The sequence below is a fragment of the Mesoplodon mirus genome, assembly GCF_964341445.2.
Source record: "Mesoplodon mirus genome assembly, chromosome: 7".
Classification (NCBI taxonomy): Eukaryota; Metazoa; Chordata; class Mammalia; order Artiodactyla; family Ziphiidae; genus Mesoplodon; species Mesoplodon mirus.
Window position 1 is genome coordinate 1,957,987 of NC_138983.1, and position 21,515 is coordinate 1,979,501.

Below are 21,515 nucleotides of genomic sequence, written 5' to 3' on the forward strand. Positions count from 1 at the left end.
AATAAAACTCATCTGAGAACAGTTTGGTATTTCCAGAAGAGAGCTGCAAAGATAGTACAGCGAGTTCGTCTACACTACCCCACCCGCAGTGTCCCCTAATAGCAGCGTCTGACATGAGTGTGGGACATTTGTCACAATGATTCAGTTCACATGGCTCCATTATTATTGACTGAAGCTCATACTTTATTCAGGTTTCTTTAGCCTGTACCTGCTTCGCTTTCTCTCTTCTGGGACCCCATCCCAGATCGCACACACATCTGGTCATCACATCTCCTTCGGCCCCTCTGGGCTGTGACAGCTTTGATGACCTTGACAGTGATACAGAGGACGGCCGGGTGTGTAGCAGGATGGCTGGGTGTGTAGCAGGATGGCCCTCGGCTGGGGTTTGTCTGGCGTTTGTGTCATGATTAGACTAGGGCTGTGGGTTTGGGCAGGAAGACCACAGGGGTGAAGGGCCCACCCATCCCATCTCATCAGGGCACATGCCCTCAACACGGCTTATCTCCGAGATGCTGTCTGCGCTCACCTGGCTAAGGTGTGCTTGTCAGAACTGGAAGGGGGACCAGGAGGAGGCTGCTACGTGCAGCCACACCTGATGGCTGGGAGTGAGGATCCCATCCCTGGCAGGGCAGGATCCACACACATTATTTGGAATTCTTCTGCACGGACGACTTCTCTTCTCCCCCAGTGGTTTATTCAGTCCTTTATTTGGACCAGCATGGATTCATGGATGTTTGCTTAATATCGTGGGTTGTCATCCAATACGTTATTTATTCTGTTGCTCAAACCATCCCAGCTTTGGCCACTGGGAACTCTGTCAGTTGGTTCCCCCGACAAAACAGTTTTCCATTAACCAAGTAATTATTAAATGAGGGCGGAGAAGAGGGAGAAAAAGGAGGTCACTGGCCAGCAACGAACACTACACAAACACACGTGGGTGCACACAAGTGCACAGGCACACACGTGCACACACGTCTTCCGTGGACACAGAGAAAGGAGGCAGCCTAGGCGGCTCACAGCGGGGCCTGGTCCTCAGCACAGGGTCCATGCGGGGTGGGGGTCTGTCCCCTGGCCCAGCTCCTCTGGACAGAAGCTGCTGCTTCAGCCCCCTTTGGAAAGCTCTGCCCTCATGAGGGGGTGGCTGTCGCAGGTGCCAGAGGGGATGGGTGAGTGGCTGAGGGTCAGGCAGCCGGGCAGGGCCAGCAGCTTCCCCTCCAGATGCCACTTCCTCTTGCAGACAGGTAGTCGAAATGGGAAGGTGAGGTTCAGCCACGGAAAGGGGTTCCCTGGGGCAAGTGTGGATGGTGCCCAACATAGGCCAGGCTCCCTGCCCAGCCGGTGGGCACAGGGCAAGGGGGCCACGGTCGGGGGCTGCGGTCAGAAGCCTGGTCTTTAGGGGGTCTGACCTGGGTTCAGTCCCCACCAGGCCAGTCACCAAGGAAGCCTCATTTCCTGCCCACAGAGGGGTCTGGTGCCGCTTTGGGAAAACACAGCAAGGTCATCTGTGCCAAGTGCCTGGTGCAGGGTAGGTGCTCCACAGGGCTATAGGTCAAGAAGCCAGGCCCGGCCCTGCTCCAAAAGATTTTCCCCAAAGTCAGAGAAAGACAATGCCAGAAGTGAGGCAGGCACAGTGGCCTGTGGCTCATCTCTGCTGGAGGGAGGGTCCATGTGGCCAGCTCCCCAGCCCACGGCCCTGCTGCCCCTGGATCCCGGACTTTCCCTCTCATTGTGACCCTTGGGCCACACCTGGGCTCCACCGGAGCAACCCACAGGTGGGGACATCGGGGACCCCTCCTGCCCCTGCAGACCCAGGACAGGGATTCCTGGGGGCCAGGGGGCACATGGAGGGCACTGGGATAGATGAGGAGTCCTGGCTGGCCCCTGCTCTGGGCAAGGAGGTGGCGGAGCTGACAGCCAGCACAGAGCCCCATTCTGCTGGTTTCTAGAAGGCCAAGACATCACCACGCCCATGGCTATCTGGGGCACTCATCCTCCCCGGCTGAGGTCCCCCAGTGTCCAGAGGACCCACATTACGAGACACTGAAGGGGGGAAACTCCAGCGTGAGAGGTGAGCCGTGCACACGTGGCCAGCCCGGGAGGACCACAGCAGGGGCCCTAGCGGTTCCAGTTGGCCCAGGCGGGACCCAACGCGTGCCTTCACCGTGTGTCCCTTCCAGGCCCATGTTGGGCCCAGTGGCCCAGTTAGCACAGCCCCACGTTCATCTGGGTCTGCAGCCGTGCCCCATCCCCGGGTTCACGTGGTTTAGTTTGATTACAGATTCGGGTTTTGACAAAGCCTCGGTGTGGGTACCGGTGAGGGCCCAGCACCCCCCAACCCCCCGCACCCTCCAGATGGCTCGGCCCTAAATTACTCATTTGTGCCGCTGAGGCATCAAAAATCAAGTTGCTTTTTCAAAACTTTTGATGTCACAGAACATTTCAAAAGATGTTTCGTAAGACAGTGCTTCGATAAGGACGTCCGGATCAGACCCTGTCTCCCCAAGTCCTCCAAGGATGGTGGCCCCACGCAGGACTTAACGGGAGGCCCAGCCTCTGCTCGCACACTCCAGAGACAGGAAGCTCTGTCACCCCCGCGCATGTGCCCGCTCCCACTTGCCCACCTCCACCCAGGGTCCTCTGCAGCCACGCCAGGAGCACCTTCGGGCGAGGCCTCGTTTAGCTGCAAGCAGCCTGGGGTCCCGGGCCAGGGGCGGGGGGGCAGCAGGGGGGCAGAAGCTGGCCCCGCCACCCCTCGCCTTCCTGCCTGCCCTTCTTCTGGGGTCCCCAGAGGCTCAGTTCCTGGTGTGCTGGCAAACAGACAGACCAGCGACCAACGTAACCCAGCTCCTGGGCGGGCAGCTGCGGTCTGAGGCCCCCGCCCAGTTGGAAACCACAGTGGGAGGGGAGGGGAAGGAAGAGGAGGGGAGGGAGAGCAGAGGAGAGGAGAGCGGAGGAGACCTCCATGGGGCCTCGCCGTCGAGTCAGGGTGGCCAAATGCCAGATGCTGGTCACCAGCCTCTTTGTCTTGGTAACAGGCAGGCTGGGCAGGGGCAGGAGGTGGTGGGGGGTGGGGAGGGGTGCTGAGCCGCGTTCCTGGACCTCTGGAACTGTGGTCCCCGCCCTGACCACACCAGCCCTGCAGCCCTGGTGGACATGCACCTGGGGTTCTGGTGGCGGACTCCTAGCAGCAGAAGGATGTCCCGTGAGCAGTGCCTGCCCTCCTGCCGGGCGGCACGGGCCCTAGAGAAGAACTGAGGGCATTGGGTGGCTGGTGAACCGGGCTCGGAGGGGCTTTCCTTGGGGGAGCGGGGCGGGGTCTGGCCTCCCGCTCTGGAAGGTGCTCTCATGGCGGGGGGAGATAGGCAGGCTGAGAAAGGCTGGGGTGGGTCCGTTCCCTGCTCCGCAAATGGAATGATGCAAGGTTCCAGGCCCTTGGAGAAGATGGACAGCGGGTGTGCGTGTTGCAGGGGAGGGGGGATGTGAGTGTGAATGTATGTGTTGGGGTGTCTTGTGTGAGTGTGAGTGTGTCTGTGTGTCTGTGTGTGCGGGGGGTTGTCTGTGTCGGGGAGTGTCTGGGGCAAAGGTCTCACTGAGACCACCCCCAGAAAGACCCAGAGGCCCCGCAGCCGATCCTGTCTCCTGTGAGACCCGGAAGCTGGAGGGAGGCTGGCAGGGGGACGGGTCAGTGCCCAGCCCTGCCCCACACGCTGGGTCTGCCCCACCCCCAGCTGCTGGGCCTCGCTATGGCCACCACGGCCGTGCTCACCTACTTCGGGCCTCACTTTGCTGTCATCGGCCACGTGTTCTCAGAGAGGACCCCCTACGAAGCTTTGCACCTCTGGGGTAAGTGAGGCTCTGGGCAGGACAGCCAGTATTGGGGAGGGGGCTTCAGGAGCAAAGGTGGCCGGGGAGGGGCCCCAGGCTGGCATGAGGTCTCCCGAGTGGAGTCGGGCTGGGGCAGGCAGTGGGGTCAGAGGCAGAAAGGGCCACCCGGAAGTCCCAGCTCCACTGGGCAGAGCCTGGGGTCTGCCCAGGTCTCCCGCCCTGGGACCTGGGGACAGCGTGGGCGTGTCAGGTGGTATCCGGACCCTGTCCTCTGTGTCCAGGAAGGGGTGCTCAAACATGATGAGGCCTTGAGCATCACAGAGATGGCATCCTGTCCCCCCTACCCTGCCCCTGGGGGGCTTGGCCGCCGGAGAGAGCACTGGAGGCCAAGGAGGGTGGCTATGGGGGAAGCCGAGGCTCAGGGGATTGGGGCTGGTGGTCCCAACCCCAGGCCTCCTGGTGGCCGCAGGCTCCATGTTTTTACCCTGAGCCCCGAGCCCCAGACTCCCTAGAGCAGGAAGCCTGGAGCCGGGCCTGGACTGATAAGATTACAGCCACCTGTCAGTAGGGCCTGGGGGCAGGGATGTGGGTTCTAAGATAGCCCCGGGGATGGGGGGACAGGGTGGACAGGAAGCAAGGAGGGAGGGGCAGGGCCGGCATGGAGGCCGGTGGGTGGTGGGAGGTACACCCCTGCCTGACCAGACAAGGCTCATTCAGAGCTCCGCAAAGTCCAGCACCCCAAGTTGACTCTCAGGTTGGATTTCAGAGCTTGCCTCCGTGCACATGGGACCCCTGCCCTGGGCACGCTGACACCCTTCTCTCTCCACTCTCAGCCGTCTCCGCAGGAATCATCCTGGCCGGGCTCCTGACCCTGGGGGCTGTGCTGAGTGCTGCAGCCACTGTGAGAGAGGCCAGGGGCCTCATGGCTGGGGTGAGTTCTCTGTGCCCCCAGCTCCCCCAGATGGGATCTGGCAGGGCTGTGAGCTCACGGAGCCTGCCTCTCCCCTGTGTCCCGACAGAAACCGAGGCTCCAGGGATGTGGGCCAGCCAGGACCCCTCCACCCGGGACAGCCAGGGCCCCTCCACCCGGGACAGCCAGGGCCCCTCCACCCGGGACAGCCAGGGCCCCTCCACCCGGGACAGCCAGGGCCCCTCCACCCGGGACAGCCAGGGCCCCTCCATCCAGGGCAGCCAGGACCCCTCCACCGGGGACAGCCAGGACCCCTCCATCCAGGACAGCCAGGAGCCCTCCACCCGGGACAGCCAGGGCCCCTCCACCCGGGAGAGCCAGGACCCTTCCACCCGGGACAGCCAGGACCCCTCCACCGGGGACAGCCAGGACCCCTCCACCGGGGACAGCCAGGACCCCTCCACCCGGGACGGCCAGGGCCCCTCCACCCGGGACAGCCAGGGCCCCTCCACCCGGGACGGCCAGGGCCCCTCCACCAGGTGCCTATCTCACTCCCATCATCCACGGGGGCCTTGAAAGGCAGAGCTGACCCTCCCAGGCCTGGGCACTGTTTCAAAGGCCCAGGGAGGGCCTGGTTCTGTGACACTGGAGTCGCTGCGTATGTGGTTTGGGTGAATTCCATCCCCTTACCAGGAAGCCAGGCCCAATCGATCACCTGTAGGCCGGGACTGGGCAGTGGCCCCGAGGCGGCCTGCAGCCAGGCTCCTCCTGAGCGGCACACCCTCCTCTGCATCCACCAGCGGTGGGGTGTCCCCACCCCTCGAGGTCCCACAGGCCTCTGACCTCGCCCCACAGCAGTGGCCCTGTGTTACGCCCATACCTGTTCCTCCATGTGGCCCTATCCTGGTCACCACCGGCCTGTCCTGATGCTCCACCTGCCAGCCCCATCTCCCCAGGGACCACGGGCCTGCCCGCTCTGGGTTCAAGCCCCTCCTCTCACCTGAACTGGGGCCTCAGCTCCTGGCTGGCGCCCAGTGCTGTCACCTGATGCACACCACCCCCCAGAGCCTTCTCAGACTCCCCGAGGCGCGTGAGACCAAGTCCAGCCGCCCTGTGCCTCCACGGGTCCCTCTGGCCTCCCGCTTTCCTGCCCCCAGCCATCTGCTCCGGCAAGCCCACCCCTCCCCTGGGAGTGGTTTGTGGGGCTGACAACCCCTGGGAGCTCAGGCCGTTGCTATGTTTCCCCGGGTGGCCTCCGAGGCCGGCAACCCTGGGCTCCCGGAGGGCAGCCTTCTGGGTCCCCAGGGCCGGCGGGGCTCTCGGCCCAGCCTGTGTCAGCAAATGGTGGTTGAATGACTCCTGGGTCGTAAACATCTCCAAGGGCAGGGACAGAGACACCTCCTGGAGCCGGGCCCCGGCCCTGGGTGTGCTCGGGGAGTCGAGGGGCATCCGGCAGCTCGAGCCCTAGCCAGGACCCCGCAGGGGCGTGGGCAGGGCAGTGCTGCGTGGGCGCACTAAGACCCGGGCCTGTGCAGTCTGGCTGGGGGATGCGGGGAGGGAAGGAGGCCCCAGTGGCAGCTGCACTGTCCTCCCAAAGGGGAGCCCTGAGGCGTGGGGCTTGCCAGAGGGGCTCAGGGCTGGAGGTCAAGGCTGCTGGCGGGGCCAGACCCAGGGGTCCTGGCGAGGCGGCCCGGAGAGGCCAGCGCCGAGGCTGCAGCATCGGCCACCAGGGGGCGCCATGGTGCCGGGCTCAGAGCCCAGGCGGGAAGATGCCAAAGGCTCCTGTTCCCAAGGTTCCTGGCTCGCCGGTTCTCGGCCCAGCCGGTCACCAGGGCCTTCCCCAGCTCCTGACCGCCCCAGCTCTAAACCCTGATCTGGGGGCAGCGGCAGGGAGCACCAGGGTCTCGGTTCCGCGTCCCTCCCTGTTACTTGGGTCGGGCCCCACGGCCGCCCGCCTGCTGCACCCCAACCTCCCACCCTGGGCCCCTAGCCTGGATGGCAAGCCCAGCACGGCCCCGCGGGGTCTGGGAGACCTCACTCCCCTACTGCCCGGCTGAGCCACGGCTGTGTGTGTGTGCATCTCAGTGTGCGTGTTGTGTCTGGCATGTGTCTGGCGTGTCTGGCGTGTCTGGCCCACGTGGAGGGCCGGGGAGCGGAGATCTTTCCCATCCCGATGCTCCCCCGCCGCTTCCTGCCCCCCGCCCACCAGCCTCCTCCCGCACCAGCCTCACACACAGGAAATGAGAGGCTCGCAGGCTCAGAGCAGGGCTGGCAGCAGCGCCGAGGAAGCCATTTTGATTTATTTATGTGTTTTTGTTTAGAATAGGGAGAAAGAAATCGGTGGGGATTGGGCCCGGCCACACCCAGCGCCTCAGCCCCGCAGAGGGCCTGGGGAGCCAGGTGGGCCCATCGCCGCCCAGGACCCTCCATGCAGGCAGACTGGCCGGCGGGAGGGAAGGGAGTGATGCTCGATCTTCTGAGGAATGAGCCGGTTCCTGGAAAATGCTGGTCCCCTGAGCTGGCTCTGGGCCTCCAGCCTGCTAGGCAGTGCTGAGCAATGGCTTCCAGATGGGGAAGGCGGCCCTCAGCCAGCCCGGGGGGAGCGGGGAGGCAGGGAGGAGGGAGAGGGGGGAGGAGGCAGCATCTCCGGGCTGTCCTGAGACTGAGGCCTTGCAGACCCCTGGGCAGGCAGGAGGGAACATGGGGTGAAGGCCGGTGGACCGCCCGCCCCTGAGAAGAGCCGGAGGTCCCTGTGTCTGCACTGAGTCTGGGCGCTGGTGGGGTGGCCCACTATTTCCTGGAGCCTGGTGGGTCCCCCCCACCCCCACCCCCGTGTGGACTGTTTCTTCAACCGCATCCAGCCCGGGCAGCGTATGTGTCCATCTGCATCTGGGGTGTCCCTCCATTCCATTCCAGGTGCCACCCTGAGTGCGGCCCCTAGGTTGGGAGAGCCTGGCCACAGCCTGCCCCCGGCCACGGACAGCCCGGGGTGACTGAGGTGGGGCAGTGACACCAGGCCTCCGGACCCCCGGGCCGTGTGGTCAGCAGGCAAATTGACTGTCCAGGGCTCCAGAAGGAGCCTCAGCCCGAGACCCGAATCAGAGGGTCACGAGCACAAATTGACAAGTCAGACTATGAGTGGGGGGATGTCCCTAAGGCAGCACGTGGGCCAGGGTTCCTAGTCTGGGATGACCCTCTGAAACGACCCACAAAAGAGCTTTGGGGGCATGTGTGCATTTTGCGGGGAAGGGCCATAAAGTTCATCAGCTTCAGAACCCCCGTGAGAGACAGACGCGCCACCAAAGCCCTGGGGCCCAGGGAATGGCAGGAGGTGGGGATGGGGTCGGCTGGGCCACGGGGAGAGAGCAGGGTGGGAGGAAGGGGGTGGGTCTTCTCCGCGGGAGTCACCCCTTCTCGGGGTGTCCTCCTGGCCACGCTCTTGGCCGAACGCCGGCTCTGAACCCCCGGGAGGCATGTTTCAGAAAACAAAAGCAAAGCAGCAGTCCCTCCTGCAAAGGCCTTCCCTGTTCAGGGGGGCCGGCAGCCCCTGAGCCACCCCTCCTACCCAGACGTAAAAGGGGTTCGTTTCTTCTCTGGGATCCGAATCTCAGGCTCGAGAAAGCCCTATCTGGCCCTTCCAGGGTCAGTGCCCTTCCCGGCAGCAGCCGCAGAGGGCAGGGGTCTCCCTCATCCCAGATACTGCCTGCCTGCGTCCCTGGGGCAGGGGCTGTGACACTGCCATCAAGGCCCTCACGGGAGCTAAAACCAGCAATAGGGGGTCTCCTGAGAAGGGTCAAAAGAAGGGATGGGGACCAGTGTGCCCGCCGCCCAAGGTCTCCCCGTTGGGCAGTGGGGAGCCGCCAGGCCACCACCACGGCGCCCGGACTAACGGTCCCTCCTCTGCCCCAGGCCTTTCTGTGCTTTGCCCTGGTGTTCTGCGCCCTGGTGCAGGTGGCCTTCTGGAGATTCCACAACCCCACGCAGGTGAGCGCCCCAGCCCGCCCCCAGCCCGCCGGGGAGGGTCCCTCAGGTATGAGAAAGTCTGTTCCGTGCTTCCTCTCACCTGCCGGTCACCAGGGGAGATGGGGCAGGTGTGGAGGGACCACTGTGGGGACATTCTCTGCCTGGGGGTGAGGTGGGGACGCAGAGACCAGAGAGCCGGTCCTCTCCTGGGCTGGGGACAGCAGATCCCCAGAGAAGGAGGGGAAGCAGGTACAGGCCTCGGACACCCCCTTCTCACTAAGGCCCCCCTGGGCCCAGAAGATGGGACCTGGGGGGTTGGAGGGAGGCCCCCCACCTGGCCTGAGGGATTGATTAGTGGGGGTCGGTTCCAGAAAATGCACTGGGGGCTGCTCTCCTGACGGGGGTCGGGCCAGGCAGGGAGAGGCCTTGTGCGGGCGTGGGCGCTGTAGGACAGTGAAGGGGATGGCCAGGCCTCGTCCACGGGCGACAGCGGCCCTGCAGTCCAGGACCCGAGCTGCCTGGAGGTGGGACTGTTCAGGTGATCTTACTCCTTCCATTTTCACTGTGGGCTTTTCCCAGGGACGTGCGTGTCGGTGGTGACCGTGGTAATGGTGGGTGGGGGTCCCCATAGCAGGGGGCTCCTTTGTTTCTTCCTTCCTTCGTCCGTTCGTCCGTCCCTCTGTCCTCTGGGTGCCGCTGGTTCAGTGGGGCTCTGGGGCGGCTCAGGGCTGGGAGCCAGGGAGGCCCCAGCTCTGGGATAACACGGTCACGCAGGCCCCGGCCCCCAGAGAGCAGGGTTTGAAGACTGCAGGCCACGGGTCTAGGGTGGGCGCTGACCCCAGGGAGCAGGGCAGGACAACAGCTTGGGAGGGACTGCTCCCAAGGGACATAGGGGGCTGGGGCAGCCTGGCCCCCCAGAAATTCCGTCTGAACTCTGGGTCCTGAGACGGAGCTGAGAGCCTGCCTGGGAAATGGGGCTGGCCAAGCTCATGAGCAGAGCTGACCCCTCCCAGACCAGGGCTGGGGTCAAGGCCAGATCCCCTCTGGCCGGGCAGAGGAAATGGGTGCCCAAGAGGCTCGGGGAGAGGGGCAGCGACCCCGGACGGGCTCACGTGTATGGCCCGGGGACTAGTAGGGGCCAGTTGGCTGAGGAGGGGACACCGGTGGCTCCAGCTGGCCAGTACCAGGCCAGGGCACAGAGCAAGGCTGGCCAACGCCACTGCCCTCCAGCACCCTGTGCCCATGGCCCCCTGACAGGATCAGACTTCTCTCCTCAGCTGAGCTGCGAGCCTGCAGGGCAGCCCCCGGGGCGCCCTTCCCAAAGGGCCCTCTCCCCCCCCCAACCCCGTCTGCTTCTCAGCATCTGTCCCAGGCCTCAGGCCCCTGCTGCTCCCCGGCTGAGAGGTGCCGGGGAGCAGCCTCCCCCCGTCCGCAGCAATGCACACGACCCAGGCAGCAGACCTCAGGCCTCAGCCGTCACCTGTGAGAGCCCAGCCCCAGGCAAGGCCCCGAGGCAGCCCCCCAAGAAACTGCGGGGCCAGCGTGTAGGGCCACAGAGAGGGACGGGAGAGTCCAGCCCCACAGGCCCCATCCGGCTGGACTCTCTGAGACCCTGATCAATCCTTTCTCTTCTCACTGGGACTCAGTTTCCCTATGCACTCTGTAAGGACCAGCCCAGGGAAACCAAAGCCAGTCCAGCTGGAGTATACCCAGTTTCTGGGCAAAACCCTGTGCAAGCAGGTGACCAGCAATGATTTTTTGCCTGTGTATCAGGAGTCCCGGTGGCCCCGACCCCCTTGTTGCTCAGGCCCCCCAGATGTTCACGCAAGATGCAGAGAGCAGCCAGGTAGGAGGCCGAGCTCGTGGTGTGTGCTTTTAGGTGTGTGATTACCTACTCTGGTCTTCCCCGCAGTAATGGGCCTAGTTTCTCCCCGCTGCCCTCTGCCTGCACCAGTGCTCCCTGGAGTTGGTGAGGCCGTCACCAGACCTTCCAGGGTGGTGGCCATCCCCTTGATCTGCAGATGGAGGGACTCAGGCCCACGGGGGTGGGGGGAGGGCAAGATCACCCTGGCAGAGGCAGGGCAGGAGGGGTCCCCCATCCAGGGCTCTTCGCCCTGACTCAATGCCTTTTTACCCTTCCCTGCCCAAGGGTCACCCCAAACTGTTCACCACCGCCTTGGCATCATCTGGGGTCACCCAGATGGAAAAAGGGCATTTCCTCTGGCTCTGGAGGGGTCGGAGCCTGGCAAGGCAGCCTCGGTTCTCGGTGACCAGGGAGCGCTGGGCCCAGCTGGTGTTTTGGCCTCACATTTCCCATCCACCGAGAAGCCCGGGCGAGGTCTGGGTCACCGGGTGGGTGGTCCCGGCCAAGACAGTTGCCAGGGTGCCCTGGGCCCCCCCTGCAGCTCTCCTGGGGGGAGGCTGCAGCCCATCCTTTCTGCCCTGACACTGTGTGCTTACAGCTCTGAGCCCAGGATTTGCACTTCTGCAGGGGAGGGGCCGTGCAGGGGCCGTGCAGGGGCCACAGGCCATAATCTGGCTGGGGTCCCCGCTCCGGGAAGGGGAGGGGGCAAAAGCGGATGGCTCCCAGCTGGCCTCTTCCGTGTCCCAGCCCCTGCCGCCATCCCCGACAGAAATCTTCCTGTCTGGTCCGCGCTCCAGCTGGCCTTCAGGGTCCAGCTCTCGGGGTCCTGTCTGACCCCAGTCGGGGTTGGGGCTTCCTCCGTGTCCAGGCCCACGTGGGCTTCAAAGTCTGGGGTCGGCCTCTCACCCGGTGCCCTTGGGATCAGCTAGCCTTCCTGGGCCTCGGTTTCCTCATCTGTGAAAGGAGCGTGAGAACCCCGCCGAGGGGGCTGCTGAGTGGTGGGAATGAACCAGTGGGACCCACCTGTACCCCCGAGCCCAGGTCTGTCCTCCATCACTGGGGCCAGTGCAGAGCTGGGCACTGGCCAGGGCACGGGTCCCGAGCAGCAGGGGCAGGACAAGCCACCCGTCCTGTGCCCCCAACCCCGGGAACCTGGGCAGGTGCCTTGGCCTCAGGGCCAACCTGGGCCAGACAGACCCCGGCCCGGCTCCTTCCTTCCACGAGATCCTCCTGGAGGCCCATGGAGCGGAGGAGCACAAAGGCCAAGCTGTTTGCTCCAGGGGATCTGTTCGCCCCCATTTCTCCCCCTGCACCTCCCCTGAGTGACCCCCTAAGATATCCTGAAACACGGGGTCAAGATGGCCCATCTAGGGCAACCCTACAAATGGGAAGCCTGAGGACAAGGAGAGGACAGGGACCGGCCACGACTTCTGGTGGCCCAGAAGCCAGGCCACAGACCCTGGAGGGGGGGCACCTCCCCGCTTCCCCCCGCCACTCACTCCCCCCCCACCCTGGGGCGCTCACTCCCTCGGGGCCCTGGTAGGCGCCCTGAAGCTGGGAGGGCTGGCAATGCAGAGACTGGTTGGCCGTGCTATGAATACAGAGCATGAGGGCTATTAATTATGTTCCTGCAGGAGCCTGAGAGCCACTCTGCCACAGCGCCCTGTCCCCAGACGGGCTGCGGGGCAATGAATTGCCTGGCTCCACTTAATAATTCATGCACGGATTAAGGACAGCAGTGCCGAGGAGCCCCAGAGAAAGGCTGTCTGTCCTCTAGCTCCCGAGTCTGGGCCCCGCCCCTCGAGGCCACTCCCCTCCCCCATAGTCCAGTGGCCACCAGAACCAGACCTGGGGCACAAGGCCCTGGGGTCCAGCTCCCACGGGCCACCCCCTCCGCAGCTATTCTCCCCCCCCCACCCCTGCAGGTTTAGCAGACAATGGGGAGGCAGAGGTCAATGGCAGGGTGGAGAGCTGGGCTGGCGGGGACGCCCCACTCACCTGGTTTGTATTCAGCAGCCCAGGAACTCCCGTCCTGTGGGGTGCCCCCTGGAGCCCTGGAAGATGGGGCTTAAAGATCGGGGCACCCTGGCAGGGAGCACCCAGGTATCAGGGCCCAAGGGCCTCTGAGACCTCCCAGCCCATCCCCGGTTTTCTCATGGAGAAACACAGCCCCTGAACCTGGTGATGGGGGGGGCAGACGGTAGAGCACCACCCAGGCACCCAGGCCTCGGGAGAGTCAGCCTGGCCCCCTGATGCCAGGCCCAGGGGTCTTGGGTAGGGGCATGGCTTTGCCAGATCTGCTTCTTCATCTGAAGGAGAAACTCGCGCCCCACTTCTGGGGTCATGGGGAGAGACACGCAGCTCAACCACCAGCGGGTTTGTTCCTCCCGCTCATGTTTCAGTAACAACACCTCCAGAGGGGACGGGGTCTCCCGGGGCCCTAGTGGGCATTGAGGGTGGGGATGGAACCTCGAGGGTGGTCTGAGCTGGCGTCCTTGTCCCGGCCTCCTGCACCACCGACCCCAGGCCAGCTCTGCTAGCCTCCCAGTCCTCACCAGGACCTCCTCCCACGAGGACGCAGTACAGCCTGGCAGGTCTCCACCCCCATGTCACTTGAGGAAACGAAGGCCAGGAGAGGGCCCCTAGCCAGGCCTCCTGCAGTGGTGGCCAGCCTGGCGCCTGGCCCCCAGCCCAGGATGCTGCCCACCTCCCACTGGGTGGGGAACAAAGCAGCTGGCTGACTCTGTGGGCAAGGTCTCAGCCGGGAGGGTTAATGAGCCCTGGGAGCTATGTTGTTCAGGGTGGAAATCAGTCTGGTTCCTACTGGACAGCACTGGGCGAGACCGCCCCCTGCCCACCTGCCCCCAAGTCCTCCAGGCTGGGAGTGGGGAAGCCTCCCTTCCTTTCTGGAGGGTGGGGGTGAGTGGCCAGAGCAGGGCACCCCTGAGCGCCTGTCAGCCTGTCCCCACTGTCAGCACAGCATGGGGATGGGAAGGGAAGGGAGGCAGGGCGCAGGGTCTCTGAGGTGGGAAAAGAGGCATCAGAGGGCAAGGGAGCTCAGAGGCCTTGCCCCCATGCCAGAGGCCAGCGACCCCAGTGCAGTCACAGAAGCCTTCCTGGAGGAGGCAAGATTCCAGTTTGTCTCTGATGAAATCACTTGGCAAGGGGCGGACATTTCGGTCTGAGGGCAGCACAAGCAGAGGCACAGAGGGGATGCTTAGCTGGGCAGAGGCGATGAGGTCTGGGTGAGGCGTGAAGGCAGAGCCGGCCACTCCCCTGCTGCTACCCTGCTTCTCCTTCGTCTGCCCCCAAGGGACCTCGTCTGCCCCGGGTGCCCTTGGCCAGCTCTGGGTAGCTGCCTGGGCTTTTCAGAACCTACCGATGGTTCTGGGCAAAGACCTGGAGCATCACTGGGGAGCTGAGCTCCTGGCACGAGGCCACTCCTGGCCGCCTCCCCCCAGGGCCCACCGTTGGCTTTCCCTCCCCACTGCCTGTTTCCAGATCAACAGAAGCAGGTGGACACTTCGGCCAGGGCCTCCTCCCACCATAAGACAAGAGCTGGGTGGGGGGTGGCCAAGCTCGGGCCTCTGGTTTATCCTGCAGGACCCCCCAGGGGCAAGAGTGGCATTAACGGCCATTCCTGGGGGGAGGTCCCCACAATTGAAGTATGGGGACCCCTGTGACCGGCCACCCAGGGGACCCAGTCTCCACTTCCAGGGAGCTCTGCCCGGTGGAAGGAGAAGGAGGGGGCCAGCTGGACATCACTCAGCACCCGAGGGCCAGGCCCCCCTTCGGGGGCTCCGTCGGGGGAGGGGCTTCACCAGCACAGGGGCCTTCCCGTGATGCTCTCCGTACAGGTGGAGGACGCCGTGTTGGACGCCTACGATCAGGTGTACGAGCAGGCGGTGAAGAGCTCGTCAGGAATCTGGAGGCAGGAGCTGCTGGCTATCCAGGACATGGTGAGCCTGGTGGGGGAGGCCCCCTCCCTGGGCAGCCCTGGACGGGTCAGCCTCCCCAGGTGGACTGTGATCTAGAAAATGGGCAGAGGTAGCCCCCCAGAGCCAGCCGGCGGGGCGCCAGGTCCCAGGACACAGGTTATCAGTGCCCCTTGGGGGGAGGGGGCGGGGACAGAGAGGTCCTGTCCTCCGTCTGCCCTGGAAGGGCCAGCTACTTCCAGAATTTGAAGGGCCCAGAGCAGAATGCAAGACCCCTTGTCCGAAAGTGATGAAGAATTTCAGGATGGTGACGGCACAGCATTCGGTGGGGCCCCAGTGACTGCTGGCCAGGCAGCCCGGAACCCGGCACCCACTGCAGAGTCAGCAGCCTCGCCGTGAGCCCCAGTCCTGGCCTCTGGGGGGGGGGGCTTCGTGCCTCAGTTTCCCCATCTGTCCGACAGGGACCCTGGGGTTCTCAGAGCGAACCGCCTCCCTCTTTTGTTCCCGCAGTTTCAGTGCTGTGGTAAGAGCCCCCCCCTCGGCCTCCCGGAGGGCTCGGAGGCTGACCTGTGTCGGGGGCAGGAGGCCGCCAGACAGGTGAGGGGGAAGGGCCTGCAGAGACTCCGGGGGGCTCAGCCCCAGAGCAGGGCCACTCCCACGCCTTGACCCTGGGGGCTGCGCTGGGCTGGGGGGACTTGACGGACGCGAGCCCGGGTCCTCTCCAGGCCCCAATCACTCCCTCACCCCTTCACACAGTTCCCAGCTTGGGGGCTCCCCATGGCCAGGCACAGTGTCAGGCACTGAGACAGCCCCCCATCGGAAGCCTCTAGAAGGGCGGGGGGGCGGGGGGGCAGCTCTGCCTGCGTTGGGCGGGGGGCAGGTGTTCGAGGGCCCCTGAAGGCCAGAAGGGTGTTTCCCAGAGGGTCAGCCTAGGCCAGAGTCTGGCCACGAGGGCTTCAGTGACGGAGAGACAGAGGCAGGGACGCTCTTCTTCCAGATGACTGCGGCCTCCCCTCCCCCCACCCCGCCTCCTCGGCTCCCCTCCCCCGCTGTCCGGGAAGCAAACACCCCTATCTCTGGCAAGAGGCTCCTGGCCACCCTCCAAGAAACGGACAGGAGGATGCGAATGGCTGGAGGCCCAGCCAGGGACGGAGCCAGCACAGCGCCCTGGGCTCTCGCGCTGGGAGGGGCGAGGGCAGAGGAGGGCCCTGCATGCAGGGAAGGGGGTGGGTCGGGAGGCCTGTTCACGCCACCCAGGGAGAGGCCTCAGGTCCCCCTCTGCAAAGTGGGAGCCAAGTCTGGTTTCTTGTACCCTCTGGGGTGGTGGGGGCCACGGGGAGACTGTAAAGGCCTTGTGGGTGGGGACACCTGGGGGAGGGGGCGGGAGGGCGGGGACGTTGTCCTAGATGGTGGTCTGACCCCGGGCTGCCTTCCAAGAGGAAGTGGGACCACGCTGGGGGACCAGACCCGATCAAGGGAATTCATGGACAGATGGACGGACAGTCAGACACCAAGCCGGCCTCGTTTCCCCCGGGCATCCCAGCCTTCACAATCGAACCCTGTATGTCCCACAGCACATCCTTCCCCAGCGTGCCCCCAAATGCCAAGTCCTTCCCCAAAACCAAATGCCACCATCAGAGTGGTTCAGAGTTGAGACCGTCACCTCCCATTTCCTTGGAGACAGAGAGCCTCTGTGGATGCCACGTCCTGGAGAGGCCGTGGCAGTTCAGGATGGAGCCAGGACAGGCCGGGGACACCCATGTCCCCCACCTGGTTAGCCAGTGTCCTCTCTTCACCCAGGCTCTGTGTCCCACCCTGGATGGGGTTTGGAGGGGCCCAACACAGGCAGCTCAGGGGATGCCCAGAGGAAGGCACCCACTGGACCCCTGGGGGCCCCATGGTCCCGGCAGAGGTGGGCTCCACTCTGCTTGTTTTTGCCTGTTTTCAATGCCAGTCCCCAGAGCTCGGAGTGGTTTTCCCTGAGATGTGGCGCACCCCGACTTTCCATCTCCCTAGCATTTGTCCTAGTCCTAGGTGGACGCTGCAGCTCCATGCCTTGGTGGAGGCACCTTGCCCTGGGCTGGGAGGGGTGGTCAGGGAGCCCACGCGTGCTGCCCTCTGCGCAGGACTGCCTGCAGGGGATCAGGAACTTCCTGAGGGTGCACAGGAACATCGCCTCCACCCTGATCAGCCTCGGCCTCGCCTCCATGGTACCCTCTCATCCCCACCCCCGCCCCTTCCCCACCTGCCTGTGCCCCCCCACCTCAGACAGAAGGGCAGGGCTGGGCAGCCCCAGGTCAGATCGTGGGTCTTGGGGACCAGCAAGGCTTGCCCTGCGCAGGGAGCCGGGAGGAGCAGGCCTGTGGGGTGACAGGGCCTCCCTGATTCCCTTCCCTAGACGGCTGGGAACCCTGCACAGCCCAGTGACCTCCTCGGGGGGCGATGAGCCCCCTCCCCTGGAGCTGCTGGTGCAGGTGCCTCCACCTCCCCCAGGTGTACGTGATGCTGCTCAGCGCCTTCCTCTGGTTTGCCATCCGCTCGGGCAAATACACCCTGAGCCCACGGTAGGCCCGCCCGCCCCTCCCCACCTCCCCAAAGGGGTCCTACAGCCCTGCAGCTGGAGGCGGGCAGGCAGAGAGCACGCCTCCCCCCACCCCGCTCCCAAGATCTCTGCCTCTGCCCAGCGAGTGGGACCCCTGGACCACGGGCCAGGCCAATTCTCCAGAGGAGGTGCTTTGGGGGAGGCTGGGCCCACTGAGGGCCCCATCCTGGCCGAGACCTGGCCTCACAGCTGCCAACTCCACCGACATCGAGAGACAGTGCTTCTGGGGCCCCCGGCCAGGACCTCCCCTGAGCGGGGAGCAGGGAGGACCCGGTTCCAGCAGCCGAGCAGCACCCCACCATCCCTCAGCGCCCACAGCGTCCCTGCCTGCCACCTCCTTCACTCCCTGACCCAGCCACTCCGCCCTGGCCACCTGGGTGCCGTCCCTGCCCAGGCATCCCGCCTGGCCCCGCTGCATCCTGCAACGGCCTCACGGTCCCTCTGCCCCTCAGGGACCGTGGCTGCCAGCTGCAGGAGCCCCGCTTCTACAGACGCTGCCAGGAGGGGCCCGCCCCTCATCACGCGTCTGAAGCAGATGCTCTCAGGGGCCGTCGGGGTCCAAGCAGTCGCTCGGGTCACCCTCCGCTGCTCCAGGACACCCACCCACCTACACACAGGAGCAACAGAGACGCTCCGGCCTCGGCCCGCACGCGATCCTTACCAGGAGGGGATGAGCTGCTTTCCTCCACATGGTGGTGGGATGGGGAGGGAGGGGACCCCACCAGACAAGCAGCCTCCATGTAAGCAGACGGGGGACCGGGGGTCATTTGCAGACTCTGGGAACAGGCTGGGAGGTGAGTCAGGACAGAGGAAGCAGAGGGCAGCTTGGCTGGGCTCTGCTTTGAGTCTCACAGGGTCAAACCCAGGGGTGGGCTGGGCTGGGCTGGCTGCCCCCGCAGGCTCTGGGGAGGACCCACTCCAGGCTGGGTCAGGCTGTTGCCAGAGTTCGGTTCTGTGCGGCTGTGGGACTGACGTCCCTTCCGTGCCCGCTGTCTGCGGGGCCTTTGTGCTCCCCGAGACCCCTTCCCCTCCATCCTCAAGTCAGCACGGCAGGTGGGTTCCTGCTCCTGCTGGGAATTCCTCTGACTCTCCCCAGGGCTGGAGGACAGTCTGCTTTCAAAGGCTCACATGTGTAGATGAGGGCCACCCAGGTAAACTTTCTGCCGTACAGAGAAATCACATTTGTGGTGATACTGTGTCCACGGGTTCTGGGGAATGCATTTGAGAAATCCCGCCTGCCACGGCCTCTCCCTGTGGCCATCCAACTACCCGCCTGGTGACTTCTCTCTAACGAACCGTCCCTGACGATTTGCATCCTTGGCTCAAAATCAAAGTCCTGGGTGGGATGCCAGACTGGCCCAGCCTAGGCTGAGGCCCCAGCATAACTGACAAGGGAGAAGGGACTGTGGGGCCCTTTTAACTTCCATAGAGGGAGCTCAGCCCTGCCCCCCACCAAAACCAACAAAGTTGGGCGCCTCTCCAGTAAGAAGCAGCCCTCTGTGACAGGCAACCAAAAAGGGACAAAGTGACCAATGCCCGCTGCAGTGCACCCCTTGTGTTTCCAATCACACACACACACACACCCTCTTCCCACACTTACACCCCCAAAAACAAGACGATGCTCAGCCAGGATAAAGCAAATAGCTCTCCTACAACTGAAGGTGCACAGGCCTTTCCCCCAAGGAATGTGCCAGAAGTCCAACGGTTCTGCATTTGATAACCGTCCAGGGCGTCCGGGGATGTGCGCGCCTCTCCTGGTCCCGTTCTTCTCATCAGACAAAATAAACTTTAAAGAAGCACCAGCTAAATTCCTGTGTACAGCAGTGGTGGAAAGAAAAGGGAATGTAGTTAAATTCTGTAGAAACGTACACGACACCGCAGGAGAAAGGACTTTGCCGGAAGCTGTAAACGGTGCTCCTTTCTGCAGTGGCCACGAGGCTGTGACCGGCCTTCGGGCTTCCCTGCTCCACGTCCTCTCATGGGTCCGAGCGCTTCTTCTGCTGGGTGAGCCCACTCTTCGTCGGGGACGGAGCTGGGAAGGAAGGTCTCCATCCTGTGGTCACCTCTGCCACCGACTCTCATCACCAGATGCGCAGGACGAGGAGAGACCCGGGGGACCCCTCAGCCCTCCACACTCAGTAGTAGCACCTTGTTTCCTCTTGACAGGATCACCCAGCCATCCCCATGGCCCCCTTCGTGTCCTCTTAACCCAGTGGCAGAGGAGCCCCGAGTGGGCCAGGTGGAACCCCCCACCCAGCTTCCAACTCAAGGACACTATTGTTTTGTTCAAAGCATTCCTTTGCTGGTTACTAAAATGGCCAAACCAGGGGCCTCCCTGGTGGCGCAGTGGCTGAGAATCTGCCTGCCAATGCAGGGGACACGTGTTCGAGCCCTGGTCTGGGAGGATCCCACATGCCGCGGAGCAACTAGACCCGTGAGCCATGGCCGCTGAGCCTGCGCGTCTGGAGCCTGTGCTCCGCATCAACAGAGGCCTCGACAGTGAAAGGTCCACGTACCGTGATGAAGAGTGGCCCCCGCTCACCGCAACTAGAGAAAGCCCTCGCACAGAAACGAAGACCCAACACAGCCAAAAGTAAAAATAAATAAATAAATTAATTAATTAAAAATGGCCAAACCAGGAGAGCAGGGACCAACAGGGCCGAGAGGCAAATGTTTGTGAGTGACTCAGTCGTTCTAATCACAGGAAGGGTGCCGCCCCCAACCCCTACCTCCCCCTCCGTGCATCCTGATTCAGGGGAAAAGGTGCTGCTGACTAGCGTGTCCTGCAGGACACAGCGTCAGTGTCCCCGCACTGTCCCCCAGCCGTGGCCCTAAATGATGCCCAAGACTAGGCCACCATCCCTCAGGGTCACCTCCTTTGAGGAGCAGGGTACATGGTGGCCCCCTGGGAAGCCCATGGGCACCTCCCAATTGCCTTGTTTCTTTGACTGTGAAGTCAGGTCCTTGGCCAGAAACAATGACACGTGAGGAACCGGGACAGCAAATAAGGCTTTAAGTAAGTAAATAAGGCAAGTGCCGGTGCACGCAGGGGAGAAAATCCAAATCCAGCACGAGGCCCAAGTCCGGTGGGAACAGTCGCTACCCTCCCCCACAAGGGAGGGGCCCATGATGTCTACGGTTGTGTCAACGTGACCGGCCCCAGGCGCCCAGGTGGGACATTACTTCTGGGGGGAGTCTGGGGGGGTGTTTCCAGGTGAGATCAGCATTGAATCACGGACACATGGGAAGGCACCACCTGGTCCCCGAGGCCTGAACAGAACACAGGACAGGGAAGGGAGAACGTGCCCTTTTCGGGCCCCACCCCTTGAGCTGGGACAGCTCCTGTCACCTCCTCCTGCCCTCAGACTGGGGTTTACACCATCCGTTCCCCTGGGTCTCAGACCTCCAGACTCAGACTGGATGACATCACCAAACTGGTCTTCCTGGGCCACCAGTGTGCAGACAGCAGGTCATTCCCAGTCCCCATGACCACCTGAGCCAATTCCTCATAATCATCTCTTTTTATAGAGAGGTAGGTAGGTAAATAGATGGATGATAGGTGGATGGGTGGATGGATGGGTGGGTGGGCGGAGGAGATGGATGGGTGGATGGATGGATGGATGGATGTAGAGACAGATATCCCACAGGTGCAGTTTCTCTGGAGCATCCTGACCAATACAGGGTCCAAAGTCAGTGAACCTGCTACAGGTGGCAGGCTGGTCTCCCATGAAGATACTGCATTGCAGTGCAGAGTTGTACGCTGCTATAACAAATGGAGCATCCGGCTGTAGGGGTGTCCAGGTGAGGCTCGGTGGCTGGACCACGGTCGGCTCTCCCTCCTACCCTCTGTCTGCTTTTCACGAGGCCACCGGGCAGCACGGGGGTGGCTGGGGAAGAGGCTGCCTGCCCACCACGGGGTTCCAAGAACCTTACAAGAGTCCAGACACCCAATCTCACTGGGTGATGCGGAGCTGCTGGGCCTGCCCAGCTACGCGACCCAGTGGACAGATGACACCCACTTCAGGATGGGCGGTTCAGGTTACCCTGCTGTCCCACGGACAGGGGTCAGCTTCTCCCCTGGCCCAGAGGGAAGCCAAGTGCTGGGTTGCAGAGGGAGGCGAGGTCCTTGCAAAGAGTGTGGCTGCGTGCCCGTGTGGGACTGGCGCTGAGGTTCCCCATCTCAGTTTTCACAGCAGCTGCTGGGGCCATGGGGTCCTCGGGTCACAAGGACCAAGCTGTGTGGCCACTGGGGCACCTCCGCTGCTCTGCACCTCGCTCAAAGCCAGCAGCCCAAAATGCCGCCTGGGTGCCGGTGAAAGCAAAGCTGACGCCCAAACGTGGCTTCCTCCATCTGTGCACAGGTGACCAAGGCTGCAGAGGAGACACGCTTGTGTCCACTGGACCCAGCGAGGACTT

General features: G+C 63.7%; 1 protein-coding gene across 2 annotated transcripts; it reads left to right on the plus strand.

Moving 5' to 3' along the window:
• The first annotated feature begins 2,929 nt into the window (after window positions 1-2,929).
• Window positions 2,930-20,529, plus strand: TSPAN32 (tetraspanin 32). 2 transcript variants are annotated; one of them, XM_082627386.1, is made up of 11 exons: window positions 2,930-3,028; window positions 3,729-3,843; window positions 4,659-4,756; window positions 8,645-8,719; window positions 14,420-14,521; window positions 15,008-15,094; window positions 16,624-16,707; window positions 16,991-17,061; window positions 17,552-19,692; window positions 20,056-20,115; window positions 20,501-20,529. In XM_082627386.1, exons 1-9 carry the CDS (start codon window positions 2,963-2,965, stop codon window positions 17,841-17,843), a joined length of 990 nt encoding a protein of 329 aa, XP_082483512.1. In that variant the 5' UTR covers window positions 2,930-2,962; the 3' UTR covers window positions 17,844-19,692; window positions 20,056-20,115; window positions 20,501-20,529. The 2 variants fall into 2 exon arrangements, with proteins under 2 accessions (XP_082483512.1, XP_082483513.1); XM_082627387.1 differs by lacking the exons at window positions 17,552-19,692; window positions 20,056-20,115; window positions 20,501-20,529 and having other exon boundaries at window positions 16,452-16,707; window positions 16,896-17,112.
• The last annotated feature ends 986 nt before the right edge of the window (window positions 20,530-21,515 follow it).